General features: G+C 41.9%; 1 protein-coding gene across 2 annotated transcripts in view; it reads left to right on the top strand.

The window, feature by feature from the left end:
* The window catches only part of LOC129826267 (dedicator of cytokinesis protein 5-like), a 30,452-nt gene extending 6,735 nt beyond the window's left edge, over positions 1-23,717 (top strand). The window contains exons 2-51 of one of the 2 annotated variants that reach the window (XM_055886805.1): positions 3,204-3,287; positions 3,576-3,616; positions 3,709-3,764; positions 3,847-3,943; positions 4,103-4,251; positions 4,364-4,499; positions 4,614-4,771; positions 5,030-5,111; positions 5,396-5,525; positions 6,336-6,408; positions 6,800-6,942; positions 7,174-7,299; positions 7,436-7,560; positions 7,793-7,891; positions 8,133-8,205; positions 8,345-8,448; positions 9,460-9,640; positions 9,865-9,962; positions 10,054-10,143; positions 10,315-10,415; positions 10,563-10,697; positions 10,800-10,905; positions 11,238-11,308; positions 11,420-11,526; positions 11,637-11,773; positions 11,903-11,998; positions 12,287-12,385; positions 12,742-12,912; positions 13,041-13,141; positions 13,312-13,370; positions 13,623-13,777; positions 13,896-13,981; positions 14,128-14,284; positions 14,527-14,567; positions 14,899-14,989; positions 15,136-15,255; positions 15,853-15,942; positions 16,787-16,891; positions 17,313-17,454; positions 17,713-17,794; positions 17,881-17,965; positions 19,287-19,373; positions 19,561-19,737; positions 19,948-20,031; positions 20,116-20,253; positions 20,485-20,648; positions 20,950-21,100; positions 21,217-21,367; positions 21,575-21,693; positions 21,790-23,717. In XM_055886805.1, the coding sequence (XP_055742780.1) occupies positions 3,204-3,287; positions 3,576-3,616; positions 3,709-3,764; positions 3,847-3,943; positions 4,103-4,251; positions 4,364-4,499; positions 4,614-4,771; positions 5,030-5,111; positions 5,396-5,525; positions 6,336-6,408; positions 6,800-6,942; positions 7,174-7,299; positions 7,436-7,560; positions 7,793-7,891; positions 8,133-8,205; positions 8,345-8,448; positions 9,460-9,640; positions 9,865-9,962; positions 10,054-10,143; positions 10,315-10,415; positions 10,563-10,697; positions 10,800-10,905; positions 11,238-11,308; positions 11,420-11,526; positions 11,637-11,773; positions 11,903-11,998; positions 12,287-12,385; positions 12,742-12,912; positions 13,041-13,141; positions 13,312-13,370; positions 13,623-13,777; positions 13,896-13,981; positions 14,128-14,284; positions 14,527-14,567; positions 14,899-14,989; positions 15,136-15,255; positions 15,853-15,942; positions 16,787-16,891; positions 17,313-17,454; positions 17,713-17,794; positions 17,881-17,965; positions 19,287-19,373; positions 19,561-19,737; positions 19,948-20,031; positions 20,116-20,253; positions 20,485-20,648; positions 20,950-21,100; positions 21,217-21,367; positions 21,575-21,693; positions 21,790-21,894 (5,558 nt within the window). In that variant the 3' untranslated portion in view covers positions 21,895-23,717. Of the gene's footprint in view, positions 1-3,203; positions 3,288-3,575; positions 3,617-3,708; positions 3,765-3,846; positions 3,944-4,102; positions 4,252-4,363; positions 4,500-4,613; positions 4,772-5,029; positions 5,112-5,395; positions 5,526-6,335; positions 6,409-6,799; positions 6,943-7,173; positions 7,300-7,435; positions 7,561-7,792; positions 7,892-8,132; positions 8,206-8,344; positions 8,449-9,459; positions 9,641-9,864; positions 9,963-10,053; positions 10,144-10,314; positions 10,416-10,562; positions 10,698-10,799; positions 10,906-11,237; positions 11,309-11,419; positions 11,527-11,636; positions 11,774-11,902; positions 11,999-12,286; positions 12,386-12,741; positions 12,913-13,040; positions 13,142-13,311; positions 13,371-13,622; positions 13,778-13,895; positions 13,982-14,127; positions 14,285-14,526; positions 14,568-14,898; positions 14,990-15,135; positions 15,256-15,852; positions 15,943-16,786; positions 16,892-17,312; positions 17,455-17,712; positions 17,795-17,880; positions 17,966-19,286; positions 19,374-19,560; positions 19,738-19,947; positions 20,032-20,115; positions 20,254-20,484; positions 20,649-20,949; positions 21,101-21,213; positions 21,368-21,574; positions 21,694-21,789 lie in introns of both variants that reach the window. The other variant, XM_055886804.1, reaches the window with a different exon arrangement.
* Positions 23,718-26,596: the final 2,879 nt, after the last annotated feature.

Below are 26,596 nucleotides of genomic sequence, written 5' to 3'. Positions count from 1 at the left end.
CAGGCAGTTACAACAGCACGAATTTAGATAATTAGAACACATTCCTAAAACTACAACATGCACCTGAATGGATTTCTGAAAATATGTCAATACCACGGAAGTCCTCTTACTTTTGGGACCATTACAGTCCTATTTATCAAACAGCCAAAAATAAATACATTTTAAAAAGCTAACTGGCTGTAGTTGGCTAGCTACTTCCAGACACAAATGAGAGAAACCTCACTCTGACTATTTTACTCGCCCAAGCAGAACTGGTTAGCTAGGCTGTTTACAAAACTCACCTATTCATTTGGATTCTTTTCTATTCTACTGTATCTTAGTCTATGCCGACTCTGACATTGCTCATCCAAATATTTTATATATTCTTAATTCCTTTACTTTAGATTTTTGTGTATTGTTGTGCAATTGTTAGATATTACTTGTTAGATATTATGGCACTGTTGGAGCTAGAAGCACAAGCATTTTGGTACACCAGCAATAACATCTGCTAAACACATGTATGTGACCAATACAATTTGATTTGACTTGAAGGGGAACTGCAAACAATTAAATGAAAAGGATACTTATGGGAAGGATGCTTATGGAAAGAAAATGATACTGATGTTCAGTTGTGAGGTATTCAGAGGTGTGATGAGCTGAGCCAGTTGAAGCGTGCAGTGACATCTAGCCTCCGGCAACAAGGATTATCACCATGCAAGTCAGGACAGAGCTCCTCACATTGTTCCTGTTATAGAGGGAAGATAATGCTGAGTACTAGGCTTTGAAAGTGTGTCTGCAAGTCATGACAAGGAAGTGTGTGTGCGAGGAGAGAGAGTCAGCGGGAGAGCGAGAGAGCATACTGTGCTTTGTGATTGGTCTCCCACTCGTGTCCTTCGGAGAAGAGGAGGAAGAGACGGAACCGTCTCCAGGAAGACACTTATGTTAACAAACGGAGGATAATAGAGGGCAGGGCATTCTGCTGACCCAGTTGGCTGCAGTATGCCCTGTATAAAGTGACCTTTAACCGACAGTCTCCTTTGTGATTTAGAAATAAATAATACATGATGTCAAGCCCCTCCTCTCACACCACCTCACTCAGTGTGGATGTTGTAATAAACCTGCAGGGGGGAAATTCCACTTACTCCACCCAACACATAGCCTCAAGGAATGAAAAAGAACAGGAATAATGTTAATTGTCTCTTTATTTAAAACGTGAGTCCAGGTTGAGTACTAAAATCCTATTCATGAATACATACATGTCAAAAGTTTTAGAAAACCTACACATTCAAGGTTTTTTATTTATTTTTACTAATTTCTACATTGTAGATTAATAGTGAAGACATCAACACTATGAAATAATACATATGGAATCATGTAGAAACCAAAAAAGTGTTAAACAAATCAAAATATATTTGAGATTCTTCAAAGTAGCCACCCTTTGTCTTGATAGCAGCATGACAGCTTTGCACACTCTTGGCATTCTCTCAACCATCTTCATGAGATAGTCACCTGGAATGCATTTCAATAAACAGGTGTGCCTTCTTAAAAGTACATTTGTGGAATTTCTTTCCTTCTTAATGTGTTTGAGCCAATCAGTTGTGTTGTGACAAGGTGGTGGGGGATACAGAATATAGCCCTATACGGTAAAATACCCTATTATGGCAAGAACAGCTCAAATAAGCAAAGAGAAATGACAGTCCATCATTACTTTAAGACATGAAGGTCAGTAAATTCGGAAAATTTCAAGGACTTTGAAAGTTTCTTCAAGTGCAGTCGGAAAACCCATCAAGCTCTATGATGATACTGGCCCTCATGAGGACCGCCACAGGAAAGGAAGACCCAGAGTTACCTCTGCTGCTGAGGATAAGTTCATTGGAGTTACCAGCCTCAGAAATTGCAGCCCAAATAAATGCTTCACAGAGTTCAAGTAACAGACACATCTCAACATCAACTATTCAGAGGAGACTGTGTGAATCAGGCCTTCATGGTCGAATTGCTGCGAAGAAACCACTGCTAAAGGACTCCAATAATAAGAAGATACTTGCTTGGGTCAAGAAACACGAGCAATAGACATTAGACCAGTGGAAATTTGTCATTTGGAGTCCAAATTGAAGATTTTTGGTTCCAACCGCCATGTCTTTGTGAGACGCAGTGTGGGTGAATGGATGATCTCCGCATGTTTATTTCCCACTGTGAAGCATGGAGGAGGAGGTGTTATGGTGTGGGGGTGCTTTGCTTGTGACACTGTCTGTGATTACATTAGAATTCAAGGCACTCTTAACCAGCATGGCTACCACAGCATTCTGCAGCGATACAATATCCCTAAGTGCAAATATCTGGTTTGCACTTAGTGGGACTATCATTTGTTTTTCAACAAGACAATGACCCAACACACCTCCAGGCTGTGTAAGGGCTATTTTTACCAAGAAGGAGAGTGATGGAGTGCTGCATCAGATGACCTGGCCTCCAAAATCCCCCGAGCTCAACCAATTGAGATGGTTTGGGATGAGTCGGACCGCAGAGTGAATGAAAAGCAGCCAACAAGTGCTCAGCATATGTGGGAACTCCTTCAAGACTGTTGGAAAACCATTCCAGGTGAAGCTGGTTGAGAGAATGACAAGAGTGTGCAAAGCTGTCATCAAGGCAAAGGGTGGATATTTGAAGAATCTCAAATATATTTTGATTTGTTTAATACTTTTTTGGTTTCTACATGATTCCATATGTGTTATTTCATAGTTGTGATGTCTTCACTATTATTCTACAATGTAGAAAATAGTACGAATAAAGAAAAACCCTTGAATGAGTAGGTGTTCTAAAACTTTTGACCGGTTTGTGTACATGTATTAGGATATCATTTAGAGTAAAATGAAGTTCAAAGCAATTGAGGGCCCTTCTATTAACTGTGTTTCCAGTATACAGCAAACCCCGAATTCCACGTGCACCATGAGAATGCACCTGTACATTTGTTCAATGCATAAAAAAAGTTTACTCTAACCCAAGCATGCTTTTTCACATCGCAAGAAATACCCGACTACCATATACCTTTTATCAGATATGACTATCAGAAAGGCCAAAGTCTATAAGCTTTTCTAGGCTCTTCATATAATTCTTCTGTCTCCACTCCCTTTATCTTGAGCTTGCTGGGGATTGTCATTTTGTCTTTGTATGTTGGTTCACATAGTAAGACTGTCTCTCTTTTCTCCCCCGCCTGTCAATTCTCTCAGCAATTTATAATTATGACTCCAGAGGCGAGCAGGAGCTGTCTCTCCAGGTGGGAGACACTGTACATATACTTGAGACATTTGAAGGTGAGCATGAACAGTCTAGCCTCACTCACATACAACAAGCTGTTACACGTTAAGGAACAGTTTGCAACACTCTGGAACTTTGTAAAACATTGAACCAAGGCTGTGCTCAAAACCAGACATGCATGGAAAATAATCAGCGATGTTTAATGAAATGCTCTTGAAAGATAGAACAGTCAATATCAGCATCTGGATCTAGTTTGCCCTCTTCTCATCAATCTTATCTATTGTATCTATCCCTATATCTCTGTCATGTCTCTATATCCATCTATCAATCTCTAATCTCCCCAGGCTGGTACAGAGGGTACACATTACGGGATAAATCACGGAAGGTATGGCAACAACCGTACATGCGTTCATAGTGTTTCATTGAAATGAGAAAATAGTTTGAAGAAGAGGTTTACGTTTACGTTTCATCTCACAGGGCATTTTCCCAGCCTCGTACATCCACCTGAAGGAGGCGAAAGTTGAAGGGACAGGGTAAGGTGTCACTCACTTTGTCATGTTATTAGAAATGCATTGTATTTGGGATATCTGGTTATTTCTTTCCTTCCCCCTTCAGCCAACAGGAAATAGTTATCCCAGGAGACCTACCACTGGTACTGGAGCTCGGTGCCACTCTGAGGGAATGGGCACAAATATGGTACAAGCTGTATGTGGTACGTGGTAAATATTAGTTTCTTATCAATCTCCCTACTTGCATTTTATTCACTTTACCCATATACTGTTATCCAACTCTGACACTCACTCTGTTTGGAAAAGTGTGATTATGTAAGTCTGGGTGGCTGTGATGATGAATATGACTGTTTGTTTGACAGAACAACAAGACCACTCTCTTCAGGGGCGTACAGCAGATGGCCTACAGCCTCATCGAGTATCGATCTCAGATAGTGTCGGGAACATTACCCAAGGATGACCTTGTGGAGCTCAGGAAGAAAGTCACAGCTAAGATTGATTATGGAAACCGGTATGAATTGTACTCTAATTCCACTGTGACATAAACGTGCTTGTAAAGTCATTGTGCTAAGAATATGCCCTTGTATATCTGTCTAAAACTATATGTGATTCTTTCTGTACAGGATTCTGGGTTTGGACTTGGTGGTGCGAGATGATGCGGGGAACACTTTGGACCCGGACTGCACCAGCACAGTCAGTCTGTTCCGGGCCTTTGAGACTGCATCCCGCAGTATAGATGACAGAATACAGGAGGAGAAGGCATGGGCCAGCTGTTGTTTTTCTCTCTCATTTGTTTCTCTGACTGACTCATACTGGTTTACCTGCCGGTGTATTGTGTGTGTGCTCATACAGTGTCTCTGTGCCCCTCTGTAGACCCGGCTGCAGAACCTGGAGATGAGGCGCCAGTCCCTGTTCAGCACGGTGCACACCTACAGTCTCTTCGTGAACCTCAAGAACTTTGTGTGTAACATCGGGGAGGATGCAGAGCTGCTTATGTCACTCTATGACCCTGACCAGTCTGAGTTCATCAGGTCAGATATCAATGTATTCAATTCATTGCATTATAGTAAACCAGATAACATCACTGCCAATACCATTTTCTGACACCATAAAGAAGCTTTTATCCCGTAATCATGTGTATTCCATGTTGCATATATGCAGATATTGCATAACGTTATATCACCCTTGTGATATATTTGTGTATCTTGTCAAACACCGAAAAAGGGTTGTTACAGAGTGGCTATAGTGAGGTATGTGAGTTGGGATTCCTGATTTGTTTATGTCTGCAGTGAGAACTTCCTGGTGCGCTGGGACAGCATGGGCATGCCCAAAGAGATTGAGAAACTCAACAACCTGCCTGCCCTTTTCACGGTAACAGATGAAACCCTCCCTTCCACTTTTTGTCTTTTTTCTCTGTTGTAAATGTAATAAACTAGTAGCCATGTGGCCTGACAGATGGGCAGTGACAGTCCTTGGATGGGGCATGCTATGCCATGCCATTTATTTCCTCAGACAGGCTCTGAACTGCTCACATTAAGCTTTATGTAAGCAGATTTGCAGAAGATATTGAATATTTTCTGCCAAGCAACTTTCACTGTACTTGCATTATGTAGTTCTTATCTTTGCATTGAAATTCTCTCCTCCAATCTGGTCAGGATCTGAGCAGCAGTGACCTGATTAGGCCACGTCTCTTCCTCGTCTGTCAGATTATCAGAGTGGGCAGCATGGAGCTCAAGGAGGGCAAGAAACACACTGGAGGGTTAAGGAGACCATTTGGTGTGGCTGGTGAGATATATTTTTATGCTTCACTATATTTGTTTGCTCACATTCACACATTCAATTCAATGGAATTCAATTAATCTGAGATCAGAACACTTCCCATACTCCGAGTTTGAGTGAATGGATAAATTGAGAGCCTAAATAAAAAGTTACAGTAGGAATCCCTGTCCTTGATCAAATCCAGACACACCCTAAGCACACCTGCACCTGCTTACCTTCCTGACCCCTAAAACACTTCCAGGTTGTATGCCTAGCCAAAGAAGTCAGGGATTTTTTTTTTAACAGCCCTCTTTGTTTTGAGTGAAGGGATTACATTTCTGTGTTGGATGAGAAATGGTTACCTCGAGTGTCACAGCAAATGGACTGAACCCTGAATAATTGGGAGCAATAGAGAGCTCTCATTTCCCTCAGCTATTTCCTAAGAAATGACACATTTTGAGAGAAAGAGGAATGCCGACTGAACCATCTATTGCAACACCAAGCTCAATGTCACACAGACCGGCCTGCTGGAATCCTACCTAGTCTCTTGTTCTCATTGTTTCTCTGGTACATTGCAACAGGTGTGTGAGGGCCCTATAACTAGTTTTCAAACACAAACGACATTGTGGCTCTACTCTGTAGTTTACTTAATCAGAGTGAAAGACCTCTGCTGTAAAATAGCTCGAGCTGGGAAATCAAATACCAAAGATATTAAAGTGAGGCCATGCTAGCAGCAGCAGTGGCAATAACTAGATAATTGAATTGATATCAGCTTATTATATTAGCCATGGCCCCCTATCACCACAGCATTCACAACGACATCATCTCTGTTCACAGTGATGGACATCACAGATATCGCCCATGGAAAAGCAGACGATGAGGAGAAGCAGCATTTCATCCCCTTTCAGCAGTGAGTGTTTTAAAATCTCCAACAGCCTCTGCTCATTTTCACCCTGTGTTAGTGGTCCCCACACCCCAGTCCATTTGAAATCAACCTGTTCTTATACCATTATAGTCAAATTACAAATGGCTTGAACTCTGTTAGGATACAGCATTATGCTTTCTATTGCTATACCATACTGTAGATCAAGTCTAGGTTTGTTGTGCAGTGTTAACAAAAATGCAACTGGAGACTGTTTATTATTCCTTCTTGGTCACATGCACTTTTATATTTTGTGGATTTTCTCCTCCAATATCTTAATATGCTTTTCGTAGCTCTATGTTTGGTGATCAATCCACATGTCAGTCCCACTTTTAAAATATATTTCTCCCCCACTCCTATTCCTTCCCATTTCTCCCAGGATAGCTATGGAGACCTACATCCGTCAGAGGCAGCTCATCATTTCTCCTCTCCTCCCATCCCGGGTCATTGGAGAGAACGAGCCTCTCACCGCCGTCTTCAACAAAGTCATTAACACCCGGGAGGTCAACCACAAGGGCCAGGGTAAAGAGAGACCCTCACTGACATGTGGCAACAACTCACCCGTTTGCCCAAAATAGCAGAGTAGAACAGAATATGAAATACAAAGAAATATAACTCGGAAGGGGCTTTTGAAATGTGGGTCTCGGTTCTAAATAGGACCGTTACAGGTTGTGTGTATCGATTCTGAACATTCTGTTACTGCCTCTGTCTTACTAACTCTCTCTTCATTGACGGGCCCTGTTGGGTTCTCAGGACTGTTTGTGACCCTGAAGCTGCTTCCTGGTGACCTGTCCCAGGTCAGGAAGGACTACCCTCACTTTGTTGATCGCACCACCGCCATCGTCAGAAAGATGGGCTTCCCTGAGATCATCCTCCCAGGTGCCATAAGTTTACATTTTCATCTTTTGTAGCTGAATTGTGTCTGGAACAATGGGTTGCATACTTTGTAGGTGCCTTTACAGCAGTGAACGGCAATAGTTCCTTGTTTAGTATTAACCAACTAATTCTCCTCTAGGGTATGTGAGGAACGATATCTATGTCACCTTGCTGCAGGGGGAGTTTGACCGTGGTAAAAAAACGTCACCCAAAAATGTTGAGGTGATGTTGAGTGTTCTAGATAACGATGGCAATCTCATGGAGGTAAGGGTGCCGTCCTAACATTTCTATGTGCTTCCACCTTTCTTTCTTTAACAATTTTGACCTCAAGTATTGCGTGTCGGTCATGTAGGTTGGTTGACTGTAAGATAACATTGTAGTTCAAGGTTTAATATAAAATTACCCCAATAATGTTTACATGGGATGTATAACATTTTCTTATCTGCAAAAAAAGTATCCTATGTTTGACTGAAGCTCATTCCATCCCCTTGAATAGAAAGCAATATTTCCTGGAGCTGGATATGATGGGATCACAGAATACAAGTCTGTAATTTACTACCAGGTCAAGCAGCCGAGCTGGAATGAAACAGTCAAGGTACAGTTCACTTACCAGCATCCCAGGTGTTTCTGTCAGGACTTTCCTCATGGTGGCTCAAGTTCAGCAATTACTTTTCCAAGTAAATTTGGCTCTATAACAATAAAACCTTTAGAGGAGATATTGGCAATGATTGTTTCACACTTACAAAATGCTAGACAGACACCAGATATGACTTTCTCTGTCTATAATCTTGTCATGATACACTCCTCTCCTCATCCTTTTCTTCTCCCCCTACAAGGTGACTATTCCTATTGAAGATGTGGGCCGCTGTCATCTCAGGGTGATGTTTCGACACAGATCATCTCAGGACTGTGAGTGCCTCACATTTCTAAAACACTCGACAGCCGGGCAGCCTGCCCTAACCCTCTGGGAGCTGATCAGCATGAGTATAAATGTGTTCTTCAGAGTTCGTTGATTGGGTCCCCACTGACACGGCTGTGTTTCCTTTAGCTAGAGACAAATCAGAGAAGCCGTTTGGCATGGCGTTCGTCCGCCTGATGAAAGGAGACGGAACCACGCTGAGAGACGGCAGACATGACCTCATCGTCTACAAGGTGGGACCAGCACACCAGTCTGTTACTGTCACTAGGGTTGTTAAGGGAGGGTATATTACTGGAATCTTTTGAAGTTTACAAGCAAGCTACCAGAATTTTGGTATCTTTCAAGGATTTTATGTAATCTATCACAAGACATCTAGTGGCCCTTTTGGGTACTTCAAATTATCACAAGTGTCTGTAATTGTCACTGGCCCTCTTGTGGCCTTATCACATATTAAATAAGATGATATAAAAATATATAACGGCAAAGCTGTAAAACATTAGCCTAAATTTAAACCATCAACTTAGTGAATACCATTGGTGTTTTTAATATGAGGGTTTCAGCATGATATATTAAGAGCGTTGGGCCAGTAACCGAAAGGTCGAGGGTTCGAATCCTCAAGCTGGCAAGGTGGAAAAATCTGCCGTTCTGCCCTTGAGGAAGGCAGTTAACCCTAACAACAAGTGCTGCCCGGGCGCCCATGATGTGGATATCGATTAAGGCAGCCCCCCGCACCTCTCTGATTCTGAGGGGTTGGGTTAAATGCAGAAGACACATTTCAGTTGAAGGCATTCAGTTGTGCAACTGACTAGGTATCCCCTTTCCCTATCTACTAGAAATTTGTGGACAATATGGACACAAATAAATACTATACATGAATATATATATATATTTAAAAGTTTTTCAGATATAAATTACCAAAGTTATGATAGTTTGCCATAGATTTTTTGTTAATTACCAAAATTATTAAAGATTTCAGTAACATTGGTAAATTACCAGTAGCTTTGCAACCCTAACTGTCACAGACCCTGTATGATGTAGACATCTTGGTGGAACCAGAAGGTTCTGATACATTTGACTACAGTTGGAGATCTTTCTTTCCCTGTAGGGATTATTTTTCATTATCAATTAAATAGTGAAGTAATTATTTTTTATATTTTATATAAAATAAAAAGCTCCCCGGTCAATGAATATCAAATTACATATCAATGAATATGTTCTAGTATTATATATATTTTTTCTCTTAGGTTGACGCAAAGAAGTCTGAGGATGCAAAAACATACCTTACTCTGCCAGGCTCCTGGGCTGAAGTGGAGGAGAAGGAGAGGCAGACAGGGAAAAACTTTAACCATTCAGGAGTCATCCCACTCACCAAGGACAGCTTCCAGATTGGCACTCTCACCTGCTCCACTAAACTCACCCAGAATGGTACTGTAGTAGGACACAATCATCTCTAATCTATAAGCACCATGTGGAAATGGATATGAAACAATATATGAAGTATCAAACCGTCTCTAACAAATAGAACCTAACTCTTTCTCTGCACTTCGGCTCGTAATACAAATCAGAGTGGTGTTAACATACTCATTCAAGTTTATGAAATCCAAGGGTCAGTTAAAGTGATATGCTGCTGTTCCTCTGCTGTTTTCCAGTGGATCTCCTGGGCCTGTTGAACTGGAGGTCCAACCCTGAAGAGCTGGACCAGAACCTGCAGCGCCTGATGGAGGTTGAGGGAGGGGAAATTGTCAAGGTGAGTATGACTGCTCCAGAGTTAGCATTCTTAACTGGCTTTACATACAAGGACACCCTAGCCTAATGCATTTGTCTTTTTGTGGTCTTAGTTTCTACAGGACACACTTGATGCCCTCTTCAGTATCATGATGGAGACTTCAGAGGAGGAGACTTATGACACGCTGCTGTTTAATGCTCTGGTGAGTTCTGTAGTGGTGGGTTACTTACTTGCGTTAAGTTATCAGGATTAATGGCATCTGTCATTAATATACCAAAAGACAATTGTATATTAGAAATTATTAATGTTACACTATTTTCCAGCAGGATTCTATATTACACTGGTTCCTGACTGTGCTCTGCATTTTTTCTAGGTGTTCATAATCACACTGATTGGAGACATCAAGTTCCAGCACTTTAACCCAGTACTGGAGACATACATCAACAAGCACTTCAGTGCCACTCTGGCTTACATGTGAGTCTAGCTCTCTCCTTTCTCACATTTTCATCTCTATGCTGTTCATTTTTCCTTCCTCCTGTTTTGACACCTCACCACCCATTCAGAATTCATTTATATGTAATTACTGGTATGCCTGAGTTCCCTGTTCCATTTATTTTTCAGGAAGCTGACCAAGGTTCTGAATTACTATGTGGGCCATGCAGATGAGCCTGTCCTAACCGAGAAACTGTACTCAGCCCTCAAAGCCCTCAAGTACCTGTTCAGGTTCATTGTGCAGTCCCGGGTCCTCTACCTCAGGTATCATAGCCGTGACCTTCCTTGCTCATACATACTAATACATTTGTGAGACAATATTAGTTTGTTTGTGAAATGAGCAATGTCCTTATTTTGTTTACTCAGATTCTATGGGACCAGTGAGGATGCTTTTTTCAACTCCATCCGGACACTCTTCCTGTCCTTCAACACACTCATGGACAGACCGCTGGATGAGGGAGTGAAGATAAAGGTGAGTTGGTTTAGGGGAGAGAAACTGGGATTGGCACTTACATGGTACTTCATCTTCTTTAATGCACACTGTTAACATGGCATAGCCTGGTAATGCAACATTTACTGTGTTATTCTGCTAATTGTCAGCTGTTCAAACCAGCTTACCCTTTCTATGTTTATGGAAGCCTTATGCTGGCTTCGTGAAAGATAGTTGAAGTAAAGTTTTACTTGATAAACTGCAGGATAATGTTAATTAAAACACTTTCGAGCTGACTAGAGCTGTAAAACACAGAAGCCTTATCCGGTGATATTTCCCTCATGTTCTTTTTTAAAGACCATCATCTTTTTCAGGGGGCGATACTGAAATACCTTCCCACCATCATTAATGACATCAAGAATGTCTTTGATCCTGTGGAGCTCAGGTAACTCCTTGTAATGACTTTTCAACTGTCGAATCTGCAGAAATTATACTTTTTCCTGTATATAAAATGTCCTTGTCTCTTTTCTGAATTTCATCCTGTTTCTCTCACTAGTGTTCTTTTGACCAAGTTCATTGAGAGCATCCCTGACTCTCAGCTGGTGCGCCAGAAACTTGGTTGCATGTGTAAGATGGTGGAGAGTGACCTTTTCAAACAGTCAGGTACTGTAGTGCCTCTCTGGCTCAAACATAACTTTAGAATGATCTCTTTTTAAAAACAGAACCACAGGATGACACATTTGAATAGGCTCTATTCCTCTTTGACCCCACAGAGTGTCGAGATGTCCTCTTGCCGTTGGTGACAGACCAGCTGAGTGGGCAGCTGGATGACCACTCCAATAAACCAGACCACGAGGCCTGTGTTCAGCTGCTCAGTACTGTGCTAGACAACCTGGACCGCAAGAATGTGGTGAGTGGCTACTGGCTATAGCACACCTCTATCTCTGCCATTAGACACACTGAAATCCGTGACATCCATAACTCTTAACTGGATTGGTTTTGATACATTCATTTTTGATCTGACCTGTTTGTGTCCCAGGGTCCAACCCGGGGCCATGTCCAGCTGATAATGGAGCGGCTGCTTCGCAGGGTCAATCGCACTGTCATCAGCATGAGCAGAACCTCCACTCTCATTGTAAGACTCATACTCAGTACTCTGACAGTTCTTCATCTAACTCAAAAGAAAAAGTCAAGTTATTTTCAATTGTTCATTTGGAAATTATTTATTTTAAGTTTCCATGTACAAGGCACAGTGCTGAAAAGCTGCTTCTATGCATCCTATACATAACTAAATCGGCACTTATAAGCATTCAACAATGAATTATAGCTTATAATTAGCTTCTAAGCATAAAACATCTTATATGTGTGAACCTAAAGTAGTTTTACAACTAAAGTGACTGATGCTCTGTTATCTCAATGGCAGGGTCATTACCTAGCCTGTATGACCGCCATCTTGAAGCAGATGGATGACATGCACTACGCCCACTACATCAGCACCTTCAAGACCAGACAAGACATCATTGTAAGTGGGCCGGCACACCTCCCCTGCCCTGGGCATGACTCTTCCTGAATCATCCAGTCGATAGCTGGCATTCAACCACTGGTGCTTGTAACTGCTCCTGAAGTGATTATTGATTATAGACATTTCATGGGACTGACTTGGAACATTCTGAGGATCTCCCTGTCCTTGCTTCTTTACTGAACTGTGTGGGTCTAATATGAGAAATGCAAGGGGATTGCTGTGCATAGTTCAGCATGTTACTAATCGATCGGCTTGGTCAGAAACAGAACCCCACATGTTTGTGCAGACATGAGAAGCATACATCTAGGTACTTCCACTACAGGCAAGGTAACTGTTCTCTCCCTGGCCCACTACAGGACTTCCTGATGGAGACATTCATCATGTTTAAGGACCTGATGGGGAACGTTTTCCCCTCCGACTGGATGACCATGAACCTCCTGCAGATTGGTGTGTTTCTGCGGGCCATCAACCAGTACTCTGAGGTCCTCAACATGTACTTCATGGACCAGACCCACTTTGAGCTGCAGGTGGGTCTCCAGTCGCCACCTTCTGATGGGGTGGACAAAAGACATCCGTGTCTCTCTGCAAATGTAAACTTCTTTAGCTCAATCATTGTCCCAATGTCTGTGTAAAAACGATCATATTTTATTTTCAGCTCTGGAACAACTACTTCCACTTGACTGTTGCATTCCTTACCCACAAGTCATTGCAACTGGAATCCTTCTCTCAAGAAAAACGGAATAAAATACTGAACAAGTATGTTTGTTTTTTTCTTTGGTTCAATTAGTTTAAATACAAATTCCCTTAAACTAATAATATAAAATAAAAATTTCCAGAGAACTGCATTTTATGTATAAGAAATGATGCTGTAAGTTCGTGTGCATATGCTCTACAGTATATAGTATAATTCTATGTTGTGGTTACAGGTATGGAGACATGAGGAAGAGCATTGGCTTTAAGATCCGAGATATGTGGTATAATCTTGGTAAGTACTGTCTGGGGGTTGTTATCTCTGTAGACAGAAATTCAACATAAAGACATCTGTATAATGGCCTGTTCATTGGCAAAAGGCTTTGAGGACAATGTTTTATTGCCTAGTTTCATGGTGGTGGCCTGCTTTTTGTTTAACGCTTTATGAGTTTACTGTCCTGTTGTTTGCATGAAAATGGAGTACCACTTATTGCCCTTTCAAATGAGCTTGTGTAACATTTTGCTTCTGACTTTATGCATCCCTCAGGCCCACACAAGATGAAGTTCATCCCGGCCATGGTGGGGCCCATCCTAAAGGCTACCCTGGTGCCTGAGCCAGAGCTGAGGAAAGCCACCATCCCCATCTTCTTTGACATGATGCAGTGTGAGCACAACTTCACTCCCAGCCGCACCTTTAACATGGTGAGATAGCTGCCCACGGTAGTGCTTCCTGTCTGGCTTTACAGTATCACTGTACACAAACAGAGGTACCCAGCTGTATTTGGCTGAGCAGCTTTTTTTTGTCTTTCTGTACCTGTAGTTTGAGAATGAACTGATCACCAAGTTGGATCAGGAGGTAGAGGGAGGTCGTGGGGATGAACAGTACAAAATCCTGCTGGAGAAAATGTAAGCACCCTGACAATAAACCTGCCAATCATTCAGAGGCTAATTCCTTCTTATTAGTCATACCTCATGATTTCATAGTCAATACCTAAATATGGACTATATAACTCCCTCATTCATTGACATTTTGCATTGTTGGCATTGTGTAGACTACTGGAGCACTGCCGGAGGCACAGATACCTGTCTCAGTCAGGGGAGGAGCTGGCTCTGCTGCTCAGCAGTCTGCTGGAGAAGCTACTGGCCTACCGCACCATCACACATGACGAGAGCCCTGAGCTCCGCATGAGCTGCACCGTCAACGTCCTGGTATGCCTTTACAGTACATCACTAAGAGACAGGAGAGCCTACCAGGTGCTAACTAACACCTCGGACTGGTTTATGTAGAACTCAAACTCTAATCCGAAAGATTGAGCCACACTTGCCACCTCAGAATAATATTATATCAAGATGTTATGTTTCTACATTGAACCAATTGATTTTAACCCCCAAAATATTCTCAATTGTACAAAAGCTGAGTTTTGCCGCTGTTTTTATTTTGGTTGTGACAGAACTTCTACAAGGAGAAGAAGCGGGAAGACATTTACATTCGGTGAGTCCGATGATTTAATGTATACTCTTCTTTGGATCCCATTTTGTTAGCTATCACTCTGGAGAAACAGGAAAAAGTCTCTGGACACTTCCAGTCAGATGCAAATTTATTTTAATTATAGCTGAGCTTTCGGTCAGCCGGCCTTCTTCAGAGCAAGGTCGACTGACCGAAAGCTCAGCTATAATTCAAATAAATGTACATCTGACTGGAAGTGTGCAGGGACTTTATTTTTTCTTGGTTTCCAGCACCTTCACAAATCAGCTTTGGGTGTGCGGTAGATTCTACCTATTATCTGTTAGATATCACTCTAAAATACTGACCTCGTCCTCAGGTATCTGTACAAGCTAAGGGATTTACACCTTGTCTGTGAGAACTACACGGAGGCAGCATACACCCTGTTACTTCACGCCGAACTCCTCGAGGTCTCACTCAGATTAACATTCAATTCGACTTTCAATGAAAACAACCATCTTTGGCTTATTTCCCTAAAATTCCAGTTAACAAACTATAACATACATTACTAGAAAACTAAATGTACTTTGTGTATTGTTTTTATTGCCCTTCTCAGTGGTCTGACAAGCCCTGTGCCCCACATCTGATCCCCGGTCATGGTAAACATGTCTGGACACAGCAGGAGCTCAAAGAGAGACTCTTCCAGGAGATCATCTGTAACCTGGACAAGGGCAAAGTGAGTTCCCACCCTCACCCAGTGACCCTATTAGGAAGCATGAGGTACATATGTGGTCAAATATATTGGCACCCTTGCACTTTGCAATGGAGCAGAATGTTCTGTTTTCTTTTTTAAAAAATTGTTGAATGGCTATTTTTACCTTGTAAAGTAGATAATGTTGGGACTTTTTATGAAATGTTTTGGTTCTGTGCTGTTGTGAATCAAACAAATACATGTATGAACAACAAAAGTTTTTTCCAATTTCAACTTATTTGAGAAGAAATTGGGAATTGTGCAAGGGTGGCAGTATATTTGCCAGCATATGTAGTCAGAGACCATATGCTACTTACCCCTGAACATGCCATATGAGCTACTGTCAGAAATATTTGTCTGTTTCATTTGCTACAAAAGAAACTTGGGGCCATATTCAATCAAACATGGTTACCAGATTTCTGGGTTAGGGTAAACATTTCTCCTGTTCACCACAGTACATCAACGATGAAACCTGCTGTTAGGGTTTGATTGAATAGAGGTGTTAGTGACGGACAGATGGTGATGTCTAAACCATGTTCACATCTCGTGTCTTTTTACCAACTGCTGCATTTATCTGTTCAGATGTGGGAGAAAGCCATTGAGATGGGTAAACAGCTGGCAAAGATGCACGAGAACCAGATGTTTGACTTCATGGAGCTTAGCCAGCTGCTGGTAAGAGGACTTATCATTTGCTATCGTGTTTTAGTCTGAGATTTAATCAAAATATTGTCACTACTAAATAGAAATTGTCCCTAAAACATACAAACAGTAAAACCCAAAATTATTATCCTCTTAGTTTCTACATGTAAAAAAAGAATGCATGTGAAAGTTCCACATACAATGCCAGAAAGGGATAGCCCACTGCAAATTTAGTGCGAGGCCTTTTCAATAGGACCAGTTCAACTGCTGTACTAACATACTTTTCAGTGCTCACAAAGACTTGGAGTTAATTATGACAATAAATTGTTCAAGATACATTGTCAATGGCTAGGACGACCACTTTAAGGCAGAAAGTCATTTCAGCTAGCTCAATCCAAATGACATGGATAGTTGAAGAAAAAAACAACCCATTACTGCAGAAACAATTTGAGGAAATGGGGAAGATATCAGAGTTGCTGCCACACTTGTGTCAAACCTTTTTATCCAATAGTCCCACCCATGCATTGCCGGTTGACATACTGGCATCTGCCATTAGGAAGTAACACTCAGTTAATTATGAAGTGATACTCTATTTTAAGTCATGTTTTTGTAAATACTGTGTCATCGTGGTATTCAACAGTCCTTATCTGCAGTGGAGTTGTACAAAAACATTGTTTTGCTACACTGCTATGAATCTATGTTCATTATGGATCCTCCAATTTTGACACTTAACTAAGTTAAGTACACAGGGAACTGGTTAGCTTCTACAGTATTTTAGGTGTTTCCTGTTGTATGTTATCTTTGTTCCTGATTGTGGCGCTGTTAATTTAGCTCATTGTTACTACAGCCTCTATACTCTCCCTACTGTTGTACACAGAAACAGCAAGCCCAGTTCTATGAGAATATAATGCATGCCATGCGGCCTCAGCCAGAATACTTTGCTGTGGGATACTATGGCCTTGGATTCCCCACTTTCCTCAGGGTAAGATTATTATGTCTTTTCAGAAATCCAGCCTCCATAGCACATTTCAAGTTCTGTCTCATTCGCCTGAGATATTTATATTTATGTGCCTTTTATTCATTTTACTTATGGAACTCTCCATAAAATTAAATGATAGGTCAATATTAAAAATGTTTCACGGTGATGATGTAACATGAGGCGATACTAGTTATCAGTTCCATAAAGCAGTGGGGGATTCTATGGGTTAAATACCTTCCATGATCTTGTCAGGTTCCGGTTAGAATAGCCTTCATTTGGCTGACGCACATATATTTCAATGGGGGAAGGGCACATTCCTGTCTACCACAGTCCATCTTTGACATCTTCTGTAGCATGTCATTCAATAACAATGTTCTAATTCAATCCTATCTCACCATATCTTTGAATGGATTTGCTCATACAGAACAAAGTATTCATCTACCGTGGTAAGGAGTATGAGTGGCTGGAGGACTTCAGTCTGAAGCTGCTGTCGCAGTTCCCCAATGCAGCCAGGATGACCAGCACAGCGCCCCCTGGGGACAACATCTGTAACTCCCAAGGACAGCGTATCCTTTAGGCCTGTTGCAGCATGCCCTCACGCTCCCAGCTATGAATGCTATTTAAATGTTAATTGGTGTTAATGCTTCTAGTCAGGACATTATTCATTTGATGTATTTCCCATTTATAGGTAGGTCTTATTATACCTTTCTCAAGGACAATTTTGAGCCAGTAATCCACTGGCCCCCGTTTCCATTTCCCCCTACAGCACTAAAAAGGTTTTCGTTTTTTAATAATACAGTCCTATCCTTACCTGCTCTTCACAGATATCCAGTGTTTTACAGTCAAGGCAGTCCTTACTGTCCCAGCCCAGTTCAAAGACAAGGGGGTTCCTGAGCAGATCCTGAAGTACGGAACACAACAGCTTGTGGTTGAATAAATTTTCTTAGTTCTTACTCATGCAACTCATTTGTTTGTCCCTCTTCCTCTCCCAGCTACTACAGAACCAATGAAGTGGACAAGTTTCAGTATTCCAGACCCTTCAGGAAAGGTGCAAAGGACCCCGACAATGAATTTGCAGTGAGTACCTGGCACACAGCTCACACTCACCATGCTGCAGAGCCCTAACAAAGACAAATTCCTCCATTTAACGCACACACTCTAAACTCAGGAATGTAGCCCTTTTCCAATCAAATGCATTTTTATTTGTCACATGAAATGCTTACTTTCGAGCCCTTAACCAACAATGTAGTTTAAGAAATAGAGTTAAGAAAATATTTACTAAATTAACTAAAATAATAAAATAAAAAGTAACACAATAAAATAACAGTAATGAGGCTATATAAAAGGCTATATACCGAGTCAATATGTGTGTAGGTAGGGATGAAGTGACTGTGTATAGATAATAAACAGTGAGTAGCAGCAGTGTAAAAACAAAGGGGGGGAGGTCAATGTATATAGTCCGGGTGGCCATTTGATTAATTGTTCAGCAGTCTTATGGCCTGGGGGTAGCAGTGCGGTAGCAGAGAGGATAGTCTATGATTTGGGTGGCAGGTGACAATTTTTTGGGCCTTCCTCTGACACCGCCTAGTATATAGGTCCTGGATGGCAGGAAGCTTGGACCCAGTGATGTACTGAGCCGTACGCACTGCCTCTCGATGGTGCAGCTGTTGAACTTTTTGAAGATCTGGGGACCCATGCTAAATCATTTCAGTCACCTGAGGCAGAAAGGTGTTGTTGTGCCCTCTTCACGATGTCTTGGTGTGTTTGGACTGTGATAGATTTTGGTGATGTGGACACCAAGGAACTTGAAGCTCTCAACCTGTTCTACTACAGCCCCGTCGATGTGAATGGGGGTGTGTTCGGCCCTCCTTCTCCTGTAGTCCGCGATCATCTCCTTTGTCTTGCTCACGTTGAGGGAGAGGTTGTTGTCCTGGCACGACACTGCCAGGTCTCTGACCTTCTCCCTATAGGCTGTCTTACGTTTCCAGTGATCAGGCCTACCACTGTTGTGTCATTAGCAAACTTAATGGTGTTGGAGTCGTGCTTGGCCACGCAGTCGTGGCTGAACAGGGAATACAGGAGGGGACTTAGCACGCACCCCTGAGGGGCCACAGTGTTGAGGATCAGCGTGGCAGATGTGTTGTTGCCTACCCTTACCACCTGGGGGCGGCCTGTCATGAAGTTCAGGATCCAGTTGCAGAGGGAGGTGTTTAGTCCCAGGGTCCTTAGCAAAGTGATGACCTTTGTGGGCACTGTGGTGTTGAACGCTGATCTGTAGTCAATCAACAGCATTCTGACATAGGTGTTCCTTTTTGATTAGCAGTTGAATACAAGAGGTTGCTGCTCAAAACATTTGTGTTGTTGGCCATTCAGTCATATTTTCCGCCTCATGTTACAGACCATGTGGATCGAGAGGACAACTTACATCACAACCTATCACTTCCCAGGGATTCTCAAATGGTTCGAAGTGAAGTCCATCTCTGTTGTAAGTTCTCTCAGTAATGATGATGACAATCACAGTAATACAAACTTACTGGTGTTAATGTGCTGTATGTTTAATCTAAACACTGTTGAGTACTCCCTACCACCCATAGCAAATAGTTCCTACTCACCCAATTTGGTCTTTTACACTTTGATGTCTCCTCACCTCTCCTGATTTTCCTACTGGTCAGGAGGAGATCAGCCCTCTGCAGAATGCTGTGGAGACCATGGAGATGGCCAATGAGAAGCTTAGTAACCTGGTGCAGCAGCAGGCCTGTGACAGCTCCACGTCCGTCCACCCACTTTCCATGATGCTCAATGGCATTGTTGACCCTGCCGTCATGGGTGGCTACTCCAACTACGAGAAGGTTTGACTTGACTATTACTACCTAGGACCTTGAATCCTATACAATTTTGTCTCACATTTCATTGAAGATTTGTAACCTGATATTCTTATTTTCGAGGTCACTGTTATTTTAGTTGGTATTTAATGTAGTTAGTATTTAATGTAGTTAGTATTTAACATCTTCATGTCTCAAAATGCTAAACTTGTTTCCTCCCCCTTTCTGTCTCTACAGGCATTCTTCACTGACACCTACATGCATGAACACCCAGATGACCTTGAGAGCATTGAGGTCCTCAAACATCTTATTGCCCTCCAGGTAAATTGTAATTCTCTCCTTGTTATTGAACCTGTACTTAGACATACAGTACCTGCTATAAGAACAGAGGCTCTCTCCCCTCAGATCCCTCTCTTAGCTGATGGGATCCGAATCCACGGAGAGAAATCCACTGAGCAGCTGAAGCCCTTACACAACCGCCTGCTCACCTGTTTCTCAGACCTGCGGGAGAGAGTGGAGAAGCATTACGGCGTCATAACCCTGGTCAGTTTCCAATGGCAAACTCTTATTTAATGTAAGAGTGTGCCAAATTTAGCTATTGGCTCCTCTGCCTCCCTATCAAACTTCCCTCATTCAAAACAGAGTGTACATTATCTTGCTGCAGGAACATAAATCTTGCTTAAGGCACTCTATTGTTGTTAGTGTTTTGCCTGTCATTCCGCTTAGCCCCTGCCAAGTTTCCTGATGATGTTTAATCCCATTTGTGTGTCCCAGCCCTGCTCTCTCATTGAAAGGAAGAAGAGTCGCGTGGGCTCCGTAGTGATGCCCTACATCCTGTCCTCCACACTGCGCCGCATGTCCACTGTCTCCACCACCTCCTCAGGCCTCTCCAGCGGCTCCACCTCCTCTAATGGACCCTCCCGGCCCCCCTCCCAGGAGTCAGTCCCTCTCCTCCATCCTCTCTCCCCCTCCCCGGAGTCAGTCCCTCCACTCCCTTCATCCTCCCTCCTCTTCCAAGGAGTCAGTCCCCCTCCTCCCTCCCTCCTCGTTTCCTGTGTTTGTCTCCCTCTTGGGCTACTCTGGTGTAGTCTATTTGTGTTGCTATGTTTGTAAGGAATATTTGTCTGTGCTTTTCCACATCTCACAGTGTGACATTCTGAAGTCTTGCACATGCCAAAATAACCCTCTAACTGTACACCTCCCCCTTGTCTCTCTCTCTGTCCTGATATCCATCATCAGTTCACTGTTGTCCCGTGACACTGCCAACGATCGCCGGGCCTCGATGTTGTCCCGCTCTGAGGATGACAACCGGATCGGACGAAAGAACCGAAAAGAATGGAGTGTGAGCAAGTCACAGGTTTTGGTGGAGAGACAGCCAGACATAGATGAGGTAACTACAACTGTTTTTGGCTCATACACTAAGGCACAAATGGCTAATACATTCGCAGTAAATACTTGACTGTGATTTCAAGGAGGGCTGTATCTTTGTACTCTACTCCTTAGCAGACCCTTCCAGAGAAGCCGCAGAGACCCAAAAGTCTGCAGTTTGGGGACCGTCGCCTGACCCTATCTCTGTTCCAGGGTGTTTCCTCTCAGCTCAGCTTTGACAACCCTCTCAGCCCCCTGCCAGCCTCTCCTCAGACTCCTCACAGCTCCAGTATGTAGCTTAGTTACACACAAGGCATACCTACAAAGCAGCCTATCCTACACATCCTTAAAGAGATGCTTACAGCTTCACCCTGCACACAGAAATATAGAAACCCTGTTTAGGATATCTTACCTCTTGTACATGTAGTTCACACACAAATAGTTTTAGCTGTCATGCAGCCTAAGATGTGTGTGTTTTGTCACTCTCTCTCTGCAGTTTATTCATCTCTCCCCGGTGATAATGATGCCACCACTGACACTCCCGGAACACCCCCACCCATGCCACCAAAGCAACATCCCCATGAGATGTTTGACATCTCCCAAAACTCCCTTGAGGTACATCTTCACTGAAACATCTATATTTTTTGTAAAATGCACATTGTGAAACAGAATATTTTTAACATTATCATTTTTTCCCCGGTCTCTCCATAGTTCCACCCTCCTCTGCCTCAGAAAATTGACAGCAAGCCCCCTCCACCTCCTCCTAAAACCAGGAAGTCTATGTTCCCCGGCTCCTACGAGAATAATCCTCAGTGAGGATCCTCCACCCGGACAGCCCCTCTCATCTGGTTTAGAGACCTGCTGCCTGGGATAAGGGTTTGGTTCATCTTGTGGTACTGTAGCACTTTATTACAGTAATATTTCAGGACCAGTACTTTTACCTGTTATGTACTTCAGAATTACATGTCAACAATTGATATTTCTGATACTTACTACAAGTTATTCCAACAAACTGGTACGTGTTATGTGTGTGCCCTGTGAATCTCTAAGAAACAGAAGCATAATTGTTTCCATACTAAAGTAATTGAATGGTATGTTGTAAAATGGAGTGTGACAGATGTCTTTGTAAGCCGTGGTGCATTGGGTCACACGCCTTTTCATATTTTGAGGAGAGTCCATTTATAGTCTAGTTTCCTGGGAATGGGGAATTCGATAAAGGTGGATTTAATTCATGATTTGGGAAGTGTATATATTTCTGAAAAAGCAATAATAACAATGACCTTAGCATATTTCCCAAGGGTCTTTGAGATGTCGTTGTATATAGTGTAGTATATATTTTGGGAATATCACTGCAAGGATAAGGAATGACCAAAGCTTAAATTTTGTCTTTTGTCATTATGTGTTGGAATCACACTGGACTATTCATAATTTCCAGTGCCTGTTTTGGGCATTCGTCAAGAAAGCACAGGCGGTGACTGCATTTTCATGTTTTATTATGTGATATAGCTAGGTGAAAACATTTTTATATTAGAATCACTATTGCTGATCAAGAGCAGGGAATTTGTGGTCTGTGACTCAGAACTGATTTTCAACAGACTTTGATTATATTGTTGTTGATTATATAGTCTAAATCTATGGTTGCGACCCTGGATTACTTTTTGGTTCCCTCGACCCAGTCATAGATCATAGGTGGTACATGCGTAGTATTCCTTTTTGGGGGAATTGAGATTTGTAATCAAAATGGAACTTTCCCCAAATACATTTGTGGACGATAGTCACATTGAATAACCTTGGCTAACTCATAAATACTGAGTAACTATGCATTACATATTTGTGTGATGAAAGCACACTAAGATAGTACCTCAATGATTTCAGAATCTTTAGAGACATGCACTGGAAGGAATTAATGTAAATTAGATTTTTTTAAATGGTATATTTTTGACCTTTTATAAGAACAAAATACTGTATGTCTTGAACTCTTGCTTTCTATGCAAATCAGCTTGATATATTTAGCAAGTTGTCATTTTAACACGGTATGGCACAAACTCAATAATCTGTTTAGAGTTGGCAGGTATTTTTTCTTTCCTGGTGCATTTCCTAGTTTCATTTTATTACGCTTTTATTGATTCATTGTTGTATTACTTTAACTTATTTCAGTGATTTTTAAAGGTTTCAAGTTAATTGGTATGCGTTCATCAAGCAACTTGAGTTGGACAGATAGAGACATGGTCATTTACATCGGTCTACTTTCAACAGTGAAAATTTCAACTTGATTTATATATCAATATATACATTGTCTTCTATTATTCGGTCTCATACAGTTGTTCTTTTCAAAACAATGCCATGCTCTCTTTGTCCTCTGAATTGCTCATCTATGCATGTAATCTCTTTCAGAAATGACCGTTTTCATGTATGTAGTGCAAGAATGAGTCAGTATTTTAGTTTGACTATTTCCAGGGATCAAAGATATTTTAGAAGGGAACTAACCTTTTTTGAATGAGTTTTTCTAACAATGATCAGAACAGATATTTGTAAAGAGATTTAAAGCTTTATAGTAGCATGAAGAGATGTAATATATTATTTTTTTTACCAATAAAACTTGTAAATCTGACCAAACAAAAATAAAGAATTTAACTAACTGTTCTGTTGAATTGTAGAAGGTATTGTTACAGAAGGCTAGACAACCAGCCTCTGTCCTCAGCAGAAGTTCTAAGAATCATTATCCTGTACTCATATCTATTGCCGGTGTCATCCCTTATCTCTTGTCAAGGACATATCAGGCACTAGTTGGGACTTCATATCTTTTTTGATGAATAATTATGAGATAATTGAGAGGATAATGAAGGACCTTGATGTCTGGTGAGATGGTATGACAGTGAGATTCTTTTCATTCTGTCACACAAAGCCTAATTTTAATTCTGGTAAATAGTGATGTGGAATGTGAGAATTTATGTCTGGCAGTAATTTCATTGAGATACCAGAGGTTCTACATGTAATTCTGCTTCAGTCATATTCATGCTTTATTTTTATGTTCTGTATTGAGAAAGAGAACATTCTTCATAGCGGTATTAAATGTATCAAGATCACAACATTGTTTCTTTAAGTGGACTGTGGTAAAACGCAAGACTGTTCCCTATAAGTGAAAGCAGTCTGTTTCTGTACAGTAGTGTTGTCTGGGCTGGGGAGGGAGTTTTACTACAAGTGTAATTTATTGCAGAAGGCCCTGTGTGATATGTAGATACTGGTCTTGGTAATCTGGCCTCCTAATGGCCTCTTCCTTCCTGTCAGATACTGGGGGACAGGATATCACTCTCCCTGCAGTCCCTGAGTCACATGACTAAAGAAGTGATGCTTCCAGGCTACCCTGTGATATTCACTCATCCATGGACGAGTTTCATTAGACCTGTTTTTTGTCGTCAGTATTTAACCAGATCTCCAGGATATAAAAGTCCTCCGAGTCCTAACCACAGGCCATTGAGCAATAGACAGAAGACTTAAATGAAAACTCCACCCAAAAACTAACTTGAGTTTGCATCATACGGGGATGATTTCTGTATTTTGAAAGTTACATATCTTGAAAACCTGATTGCTGATAAGCAAATCATTTTGGGACTATGTCAACAATGGACTAATGAAACAAATACCAAAAAATCGTTTTTTGGGGTGGAGTTTTCCTTTAAGTGCAGTTGAATGATCAGAAATACCCCTGTGTATCTCCATATTAGACTTCACTAGATGGTGCTAGAGGGAATGTAGCAATGGGGTATTGTCAGTGTTGCAGAATTATGAAAGATCATATGTCTTAATATTTTAGATTTGTGAGCAGAGGTTCTACAGAACATGTATTCATCCACTACCACATGGCACAGATTTTCAGCAAAATATTTGTTTACACTTTCCAAATGGTGGAGTGTATTGTTTGGTTGTTATGCTAATGACCTGGTTATAGATGTCAGAACAATTTACTGAACCATTTTAATCCCATTCGCAATGCTCTCAGAAACACACTGGATATTAGCTGTTGAGATCAGAGAAACAAGCTGTGGCAAAGGCCCCAAAATGACTAGCCATGATATAAGACCTGGAAATCTTAATATCTTTAATGGCAAAAGACACGGGAGGTTATTAAGCAATGGGTGTGGTATTTGGCCAATATACCACGGCTAAGGAGTGCCTGGATATAGCCCTTTGCCGTGATATATTGGCCAAAATAGCACAAACCGCCGAGGTGCCTTATTGCTATTATAAACAGGTTATTTTCGCCTCCATATTCTCTCATATACCATGGCTTTCAGCCAATCAGCATCCAGGGCTTGAACTACTCTGTTTATTATCATGACTTAATAACTACACCCATAATAAAAACTGCTTAATTAAACGGATAACAACATTAAACAGATACAGGGCTATTATAAAATAACATGTGGATAAATAGCTTAAAAACTATCATAGTTTTATGACTGGAAGAATAAGAAACGCATTTAACCTAATGATGAAGTGAAGTGGTCAGACAAGCAGATGGCTCTAAACCCATACTATCCAAACACGTTAAGTACGCCAGCCCACTGCCTACCCTAGTCTGACCTCAGTGTTTGACTGTGTGAGCAGAGCTGGTTTTGCATTTGGTCTCTGGCACCTTCAGCCAGGACCGACAGGGAAACTCATCCAGGCAGACATTGTAAGAGTGGAGGAGAACCTTCCAGAAGGTTACCATAGATAAGAACCAAGGCACTGAAAGTGATAGAAGAGTAAAGAGAGCACAATGGCATTATCTTTCTTCACAATACCTGATAGTACATATAGAGCAACCAGCAGTACCAGGGTCATGTTTATCACTCGCATCTCAGAATCCAGCTTAGGCGCGTGGAAACCAATGGTACTGGTCTTCATGTGCTGGAGATGGATGGCCAGGTGAACAAAGATGGATATGCAACACTTTAGCATCAGTACCCCCAGGAGGATGTCAGAGAGGACTAGATAAATGGTGATCTGTATCATGCACGGGTTGTCATTAGACATGATGGCACCGCAGTTCTTGTTTTCATGTGTTGTTCTCAGGGACGAGGACAGTCAGCGTGGGCAGACCGGTTCTGAGAACACACAGGGATGACCAGGACTACAGTGCTTCAGGATGACCTTTGGATCTTGGTGTAGCAGTGGATGGGCTCAATCACCAGCTTGGTGCTGATTAGAAGATCAGGGAGGCGGTGGTCCACATGATGGTGAAGTTGGCAGTCCTGTCCGTGGCCAGTCGGCAGTTTGTTGCCTATGGTCATCCAGAGACTGCAGAGCAGCTGGTGGGCACAACTGGCCACAGACAGAGCTGTGCTGGTGGTCTCACGGGGTCCAGTGTTTGTTCTGCCTGTAGCTCTTTAGGCTCATCAGGAAGATGTACAGGTTGAAGAACATAGTGAGAATGGCTATCAGGCCAGTTATGGCCCAGATATCCACCTTATTGGCTCCTTGCATTGTGCTGTTGGTTCTCTAAACAATGTCCAGCAGCTTATTTAGGTGCTCT

Source organism: Salvelinus fontinalis, chromosome 28, assembly GCF_029448725.1.
Source record: "Salvelinus fontinalis isolate EN_2023a chromosome 28, ASM2944872v1, whole genome shotgun sequence".
In the NCBI taxonomy this organism is placed as follows: domain Eukaryota; kingdom Metazoa; phylum Chordata; class Actinopteri; order Salmoniformes; family Salmonidae; genus Salvelinus; species Salvelinus fontinalis.
This window is presented reverse-complemented; position numbering and strand designations above follow the sequence as displayed.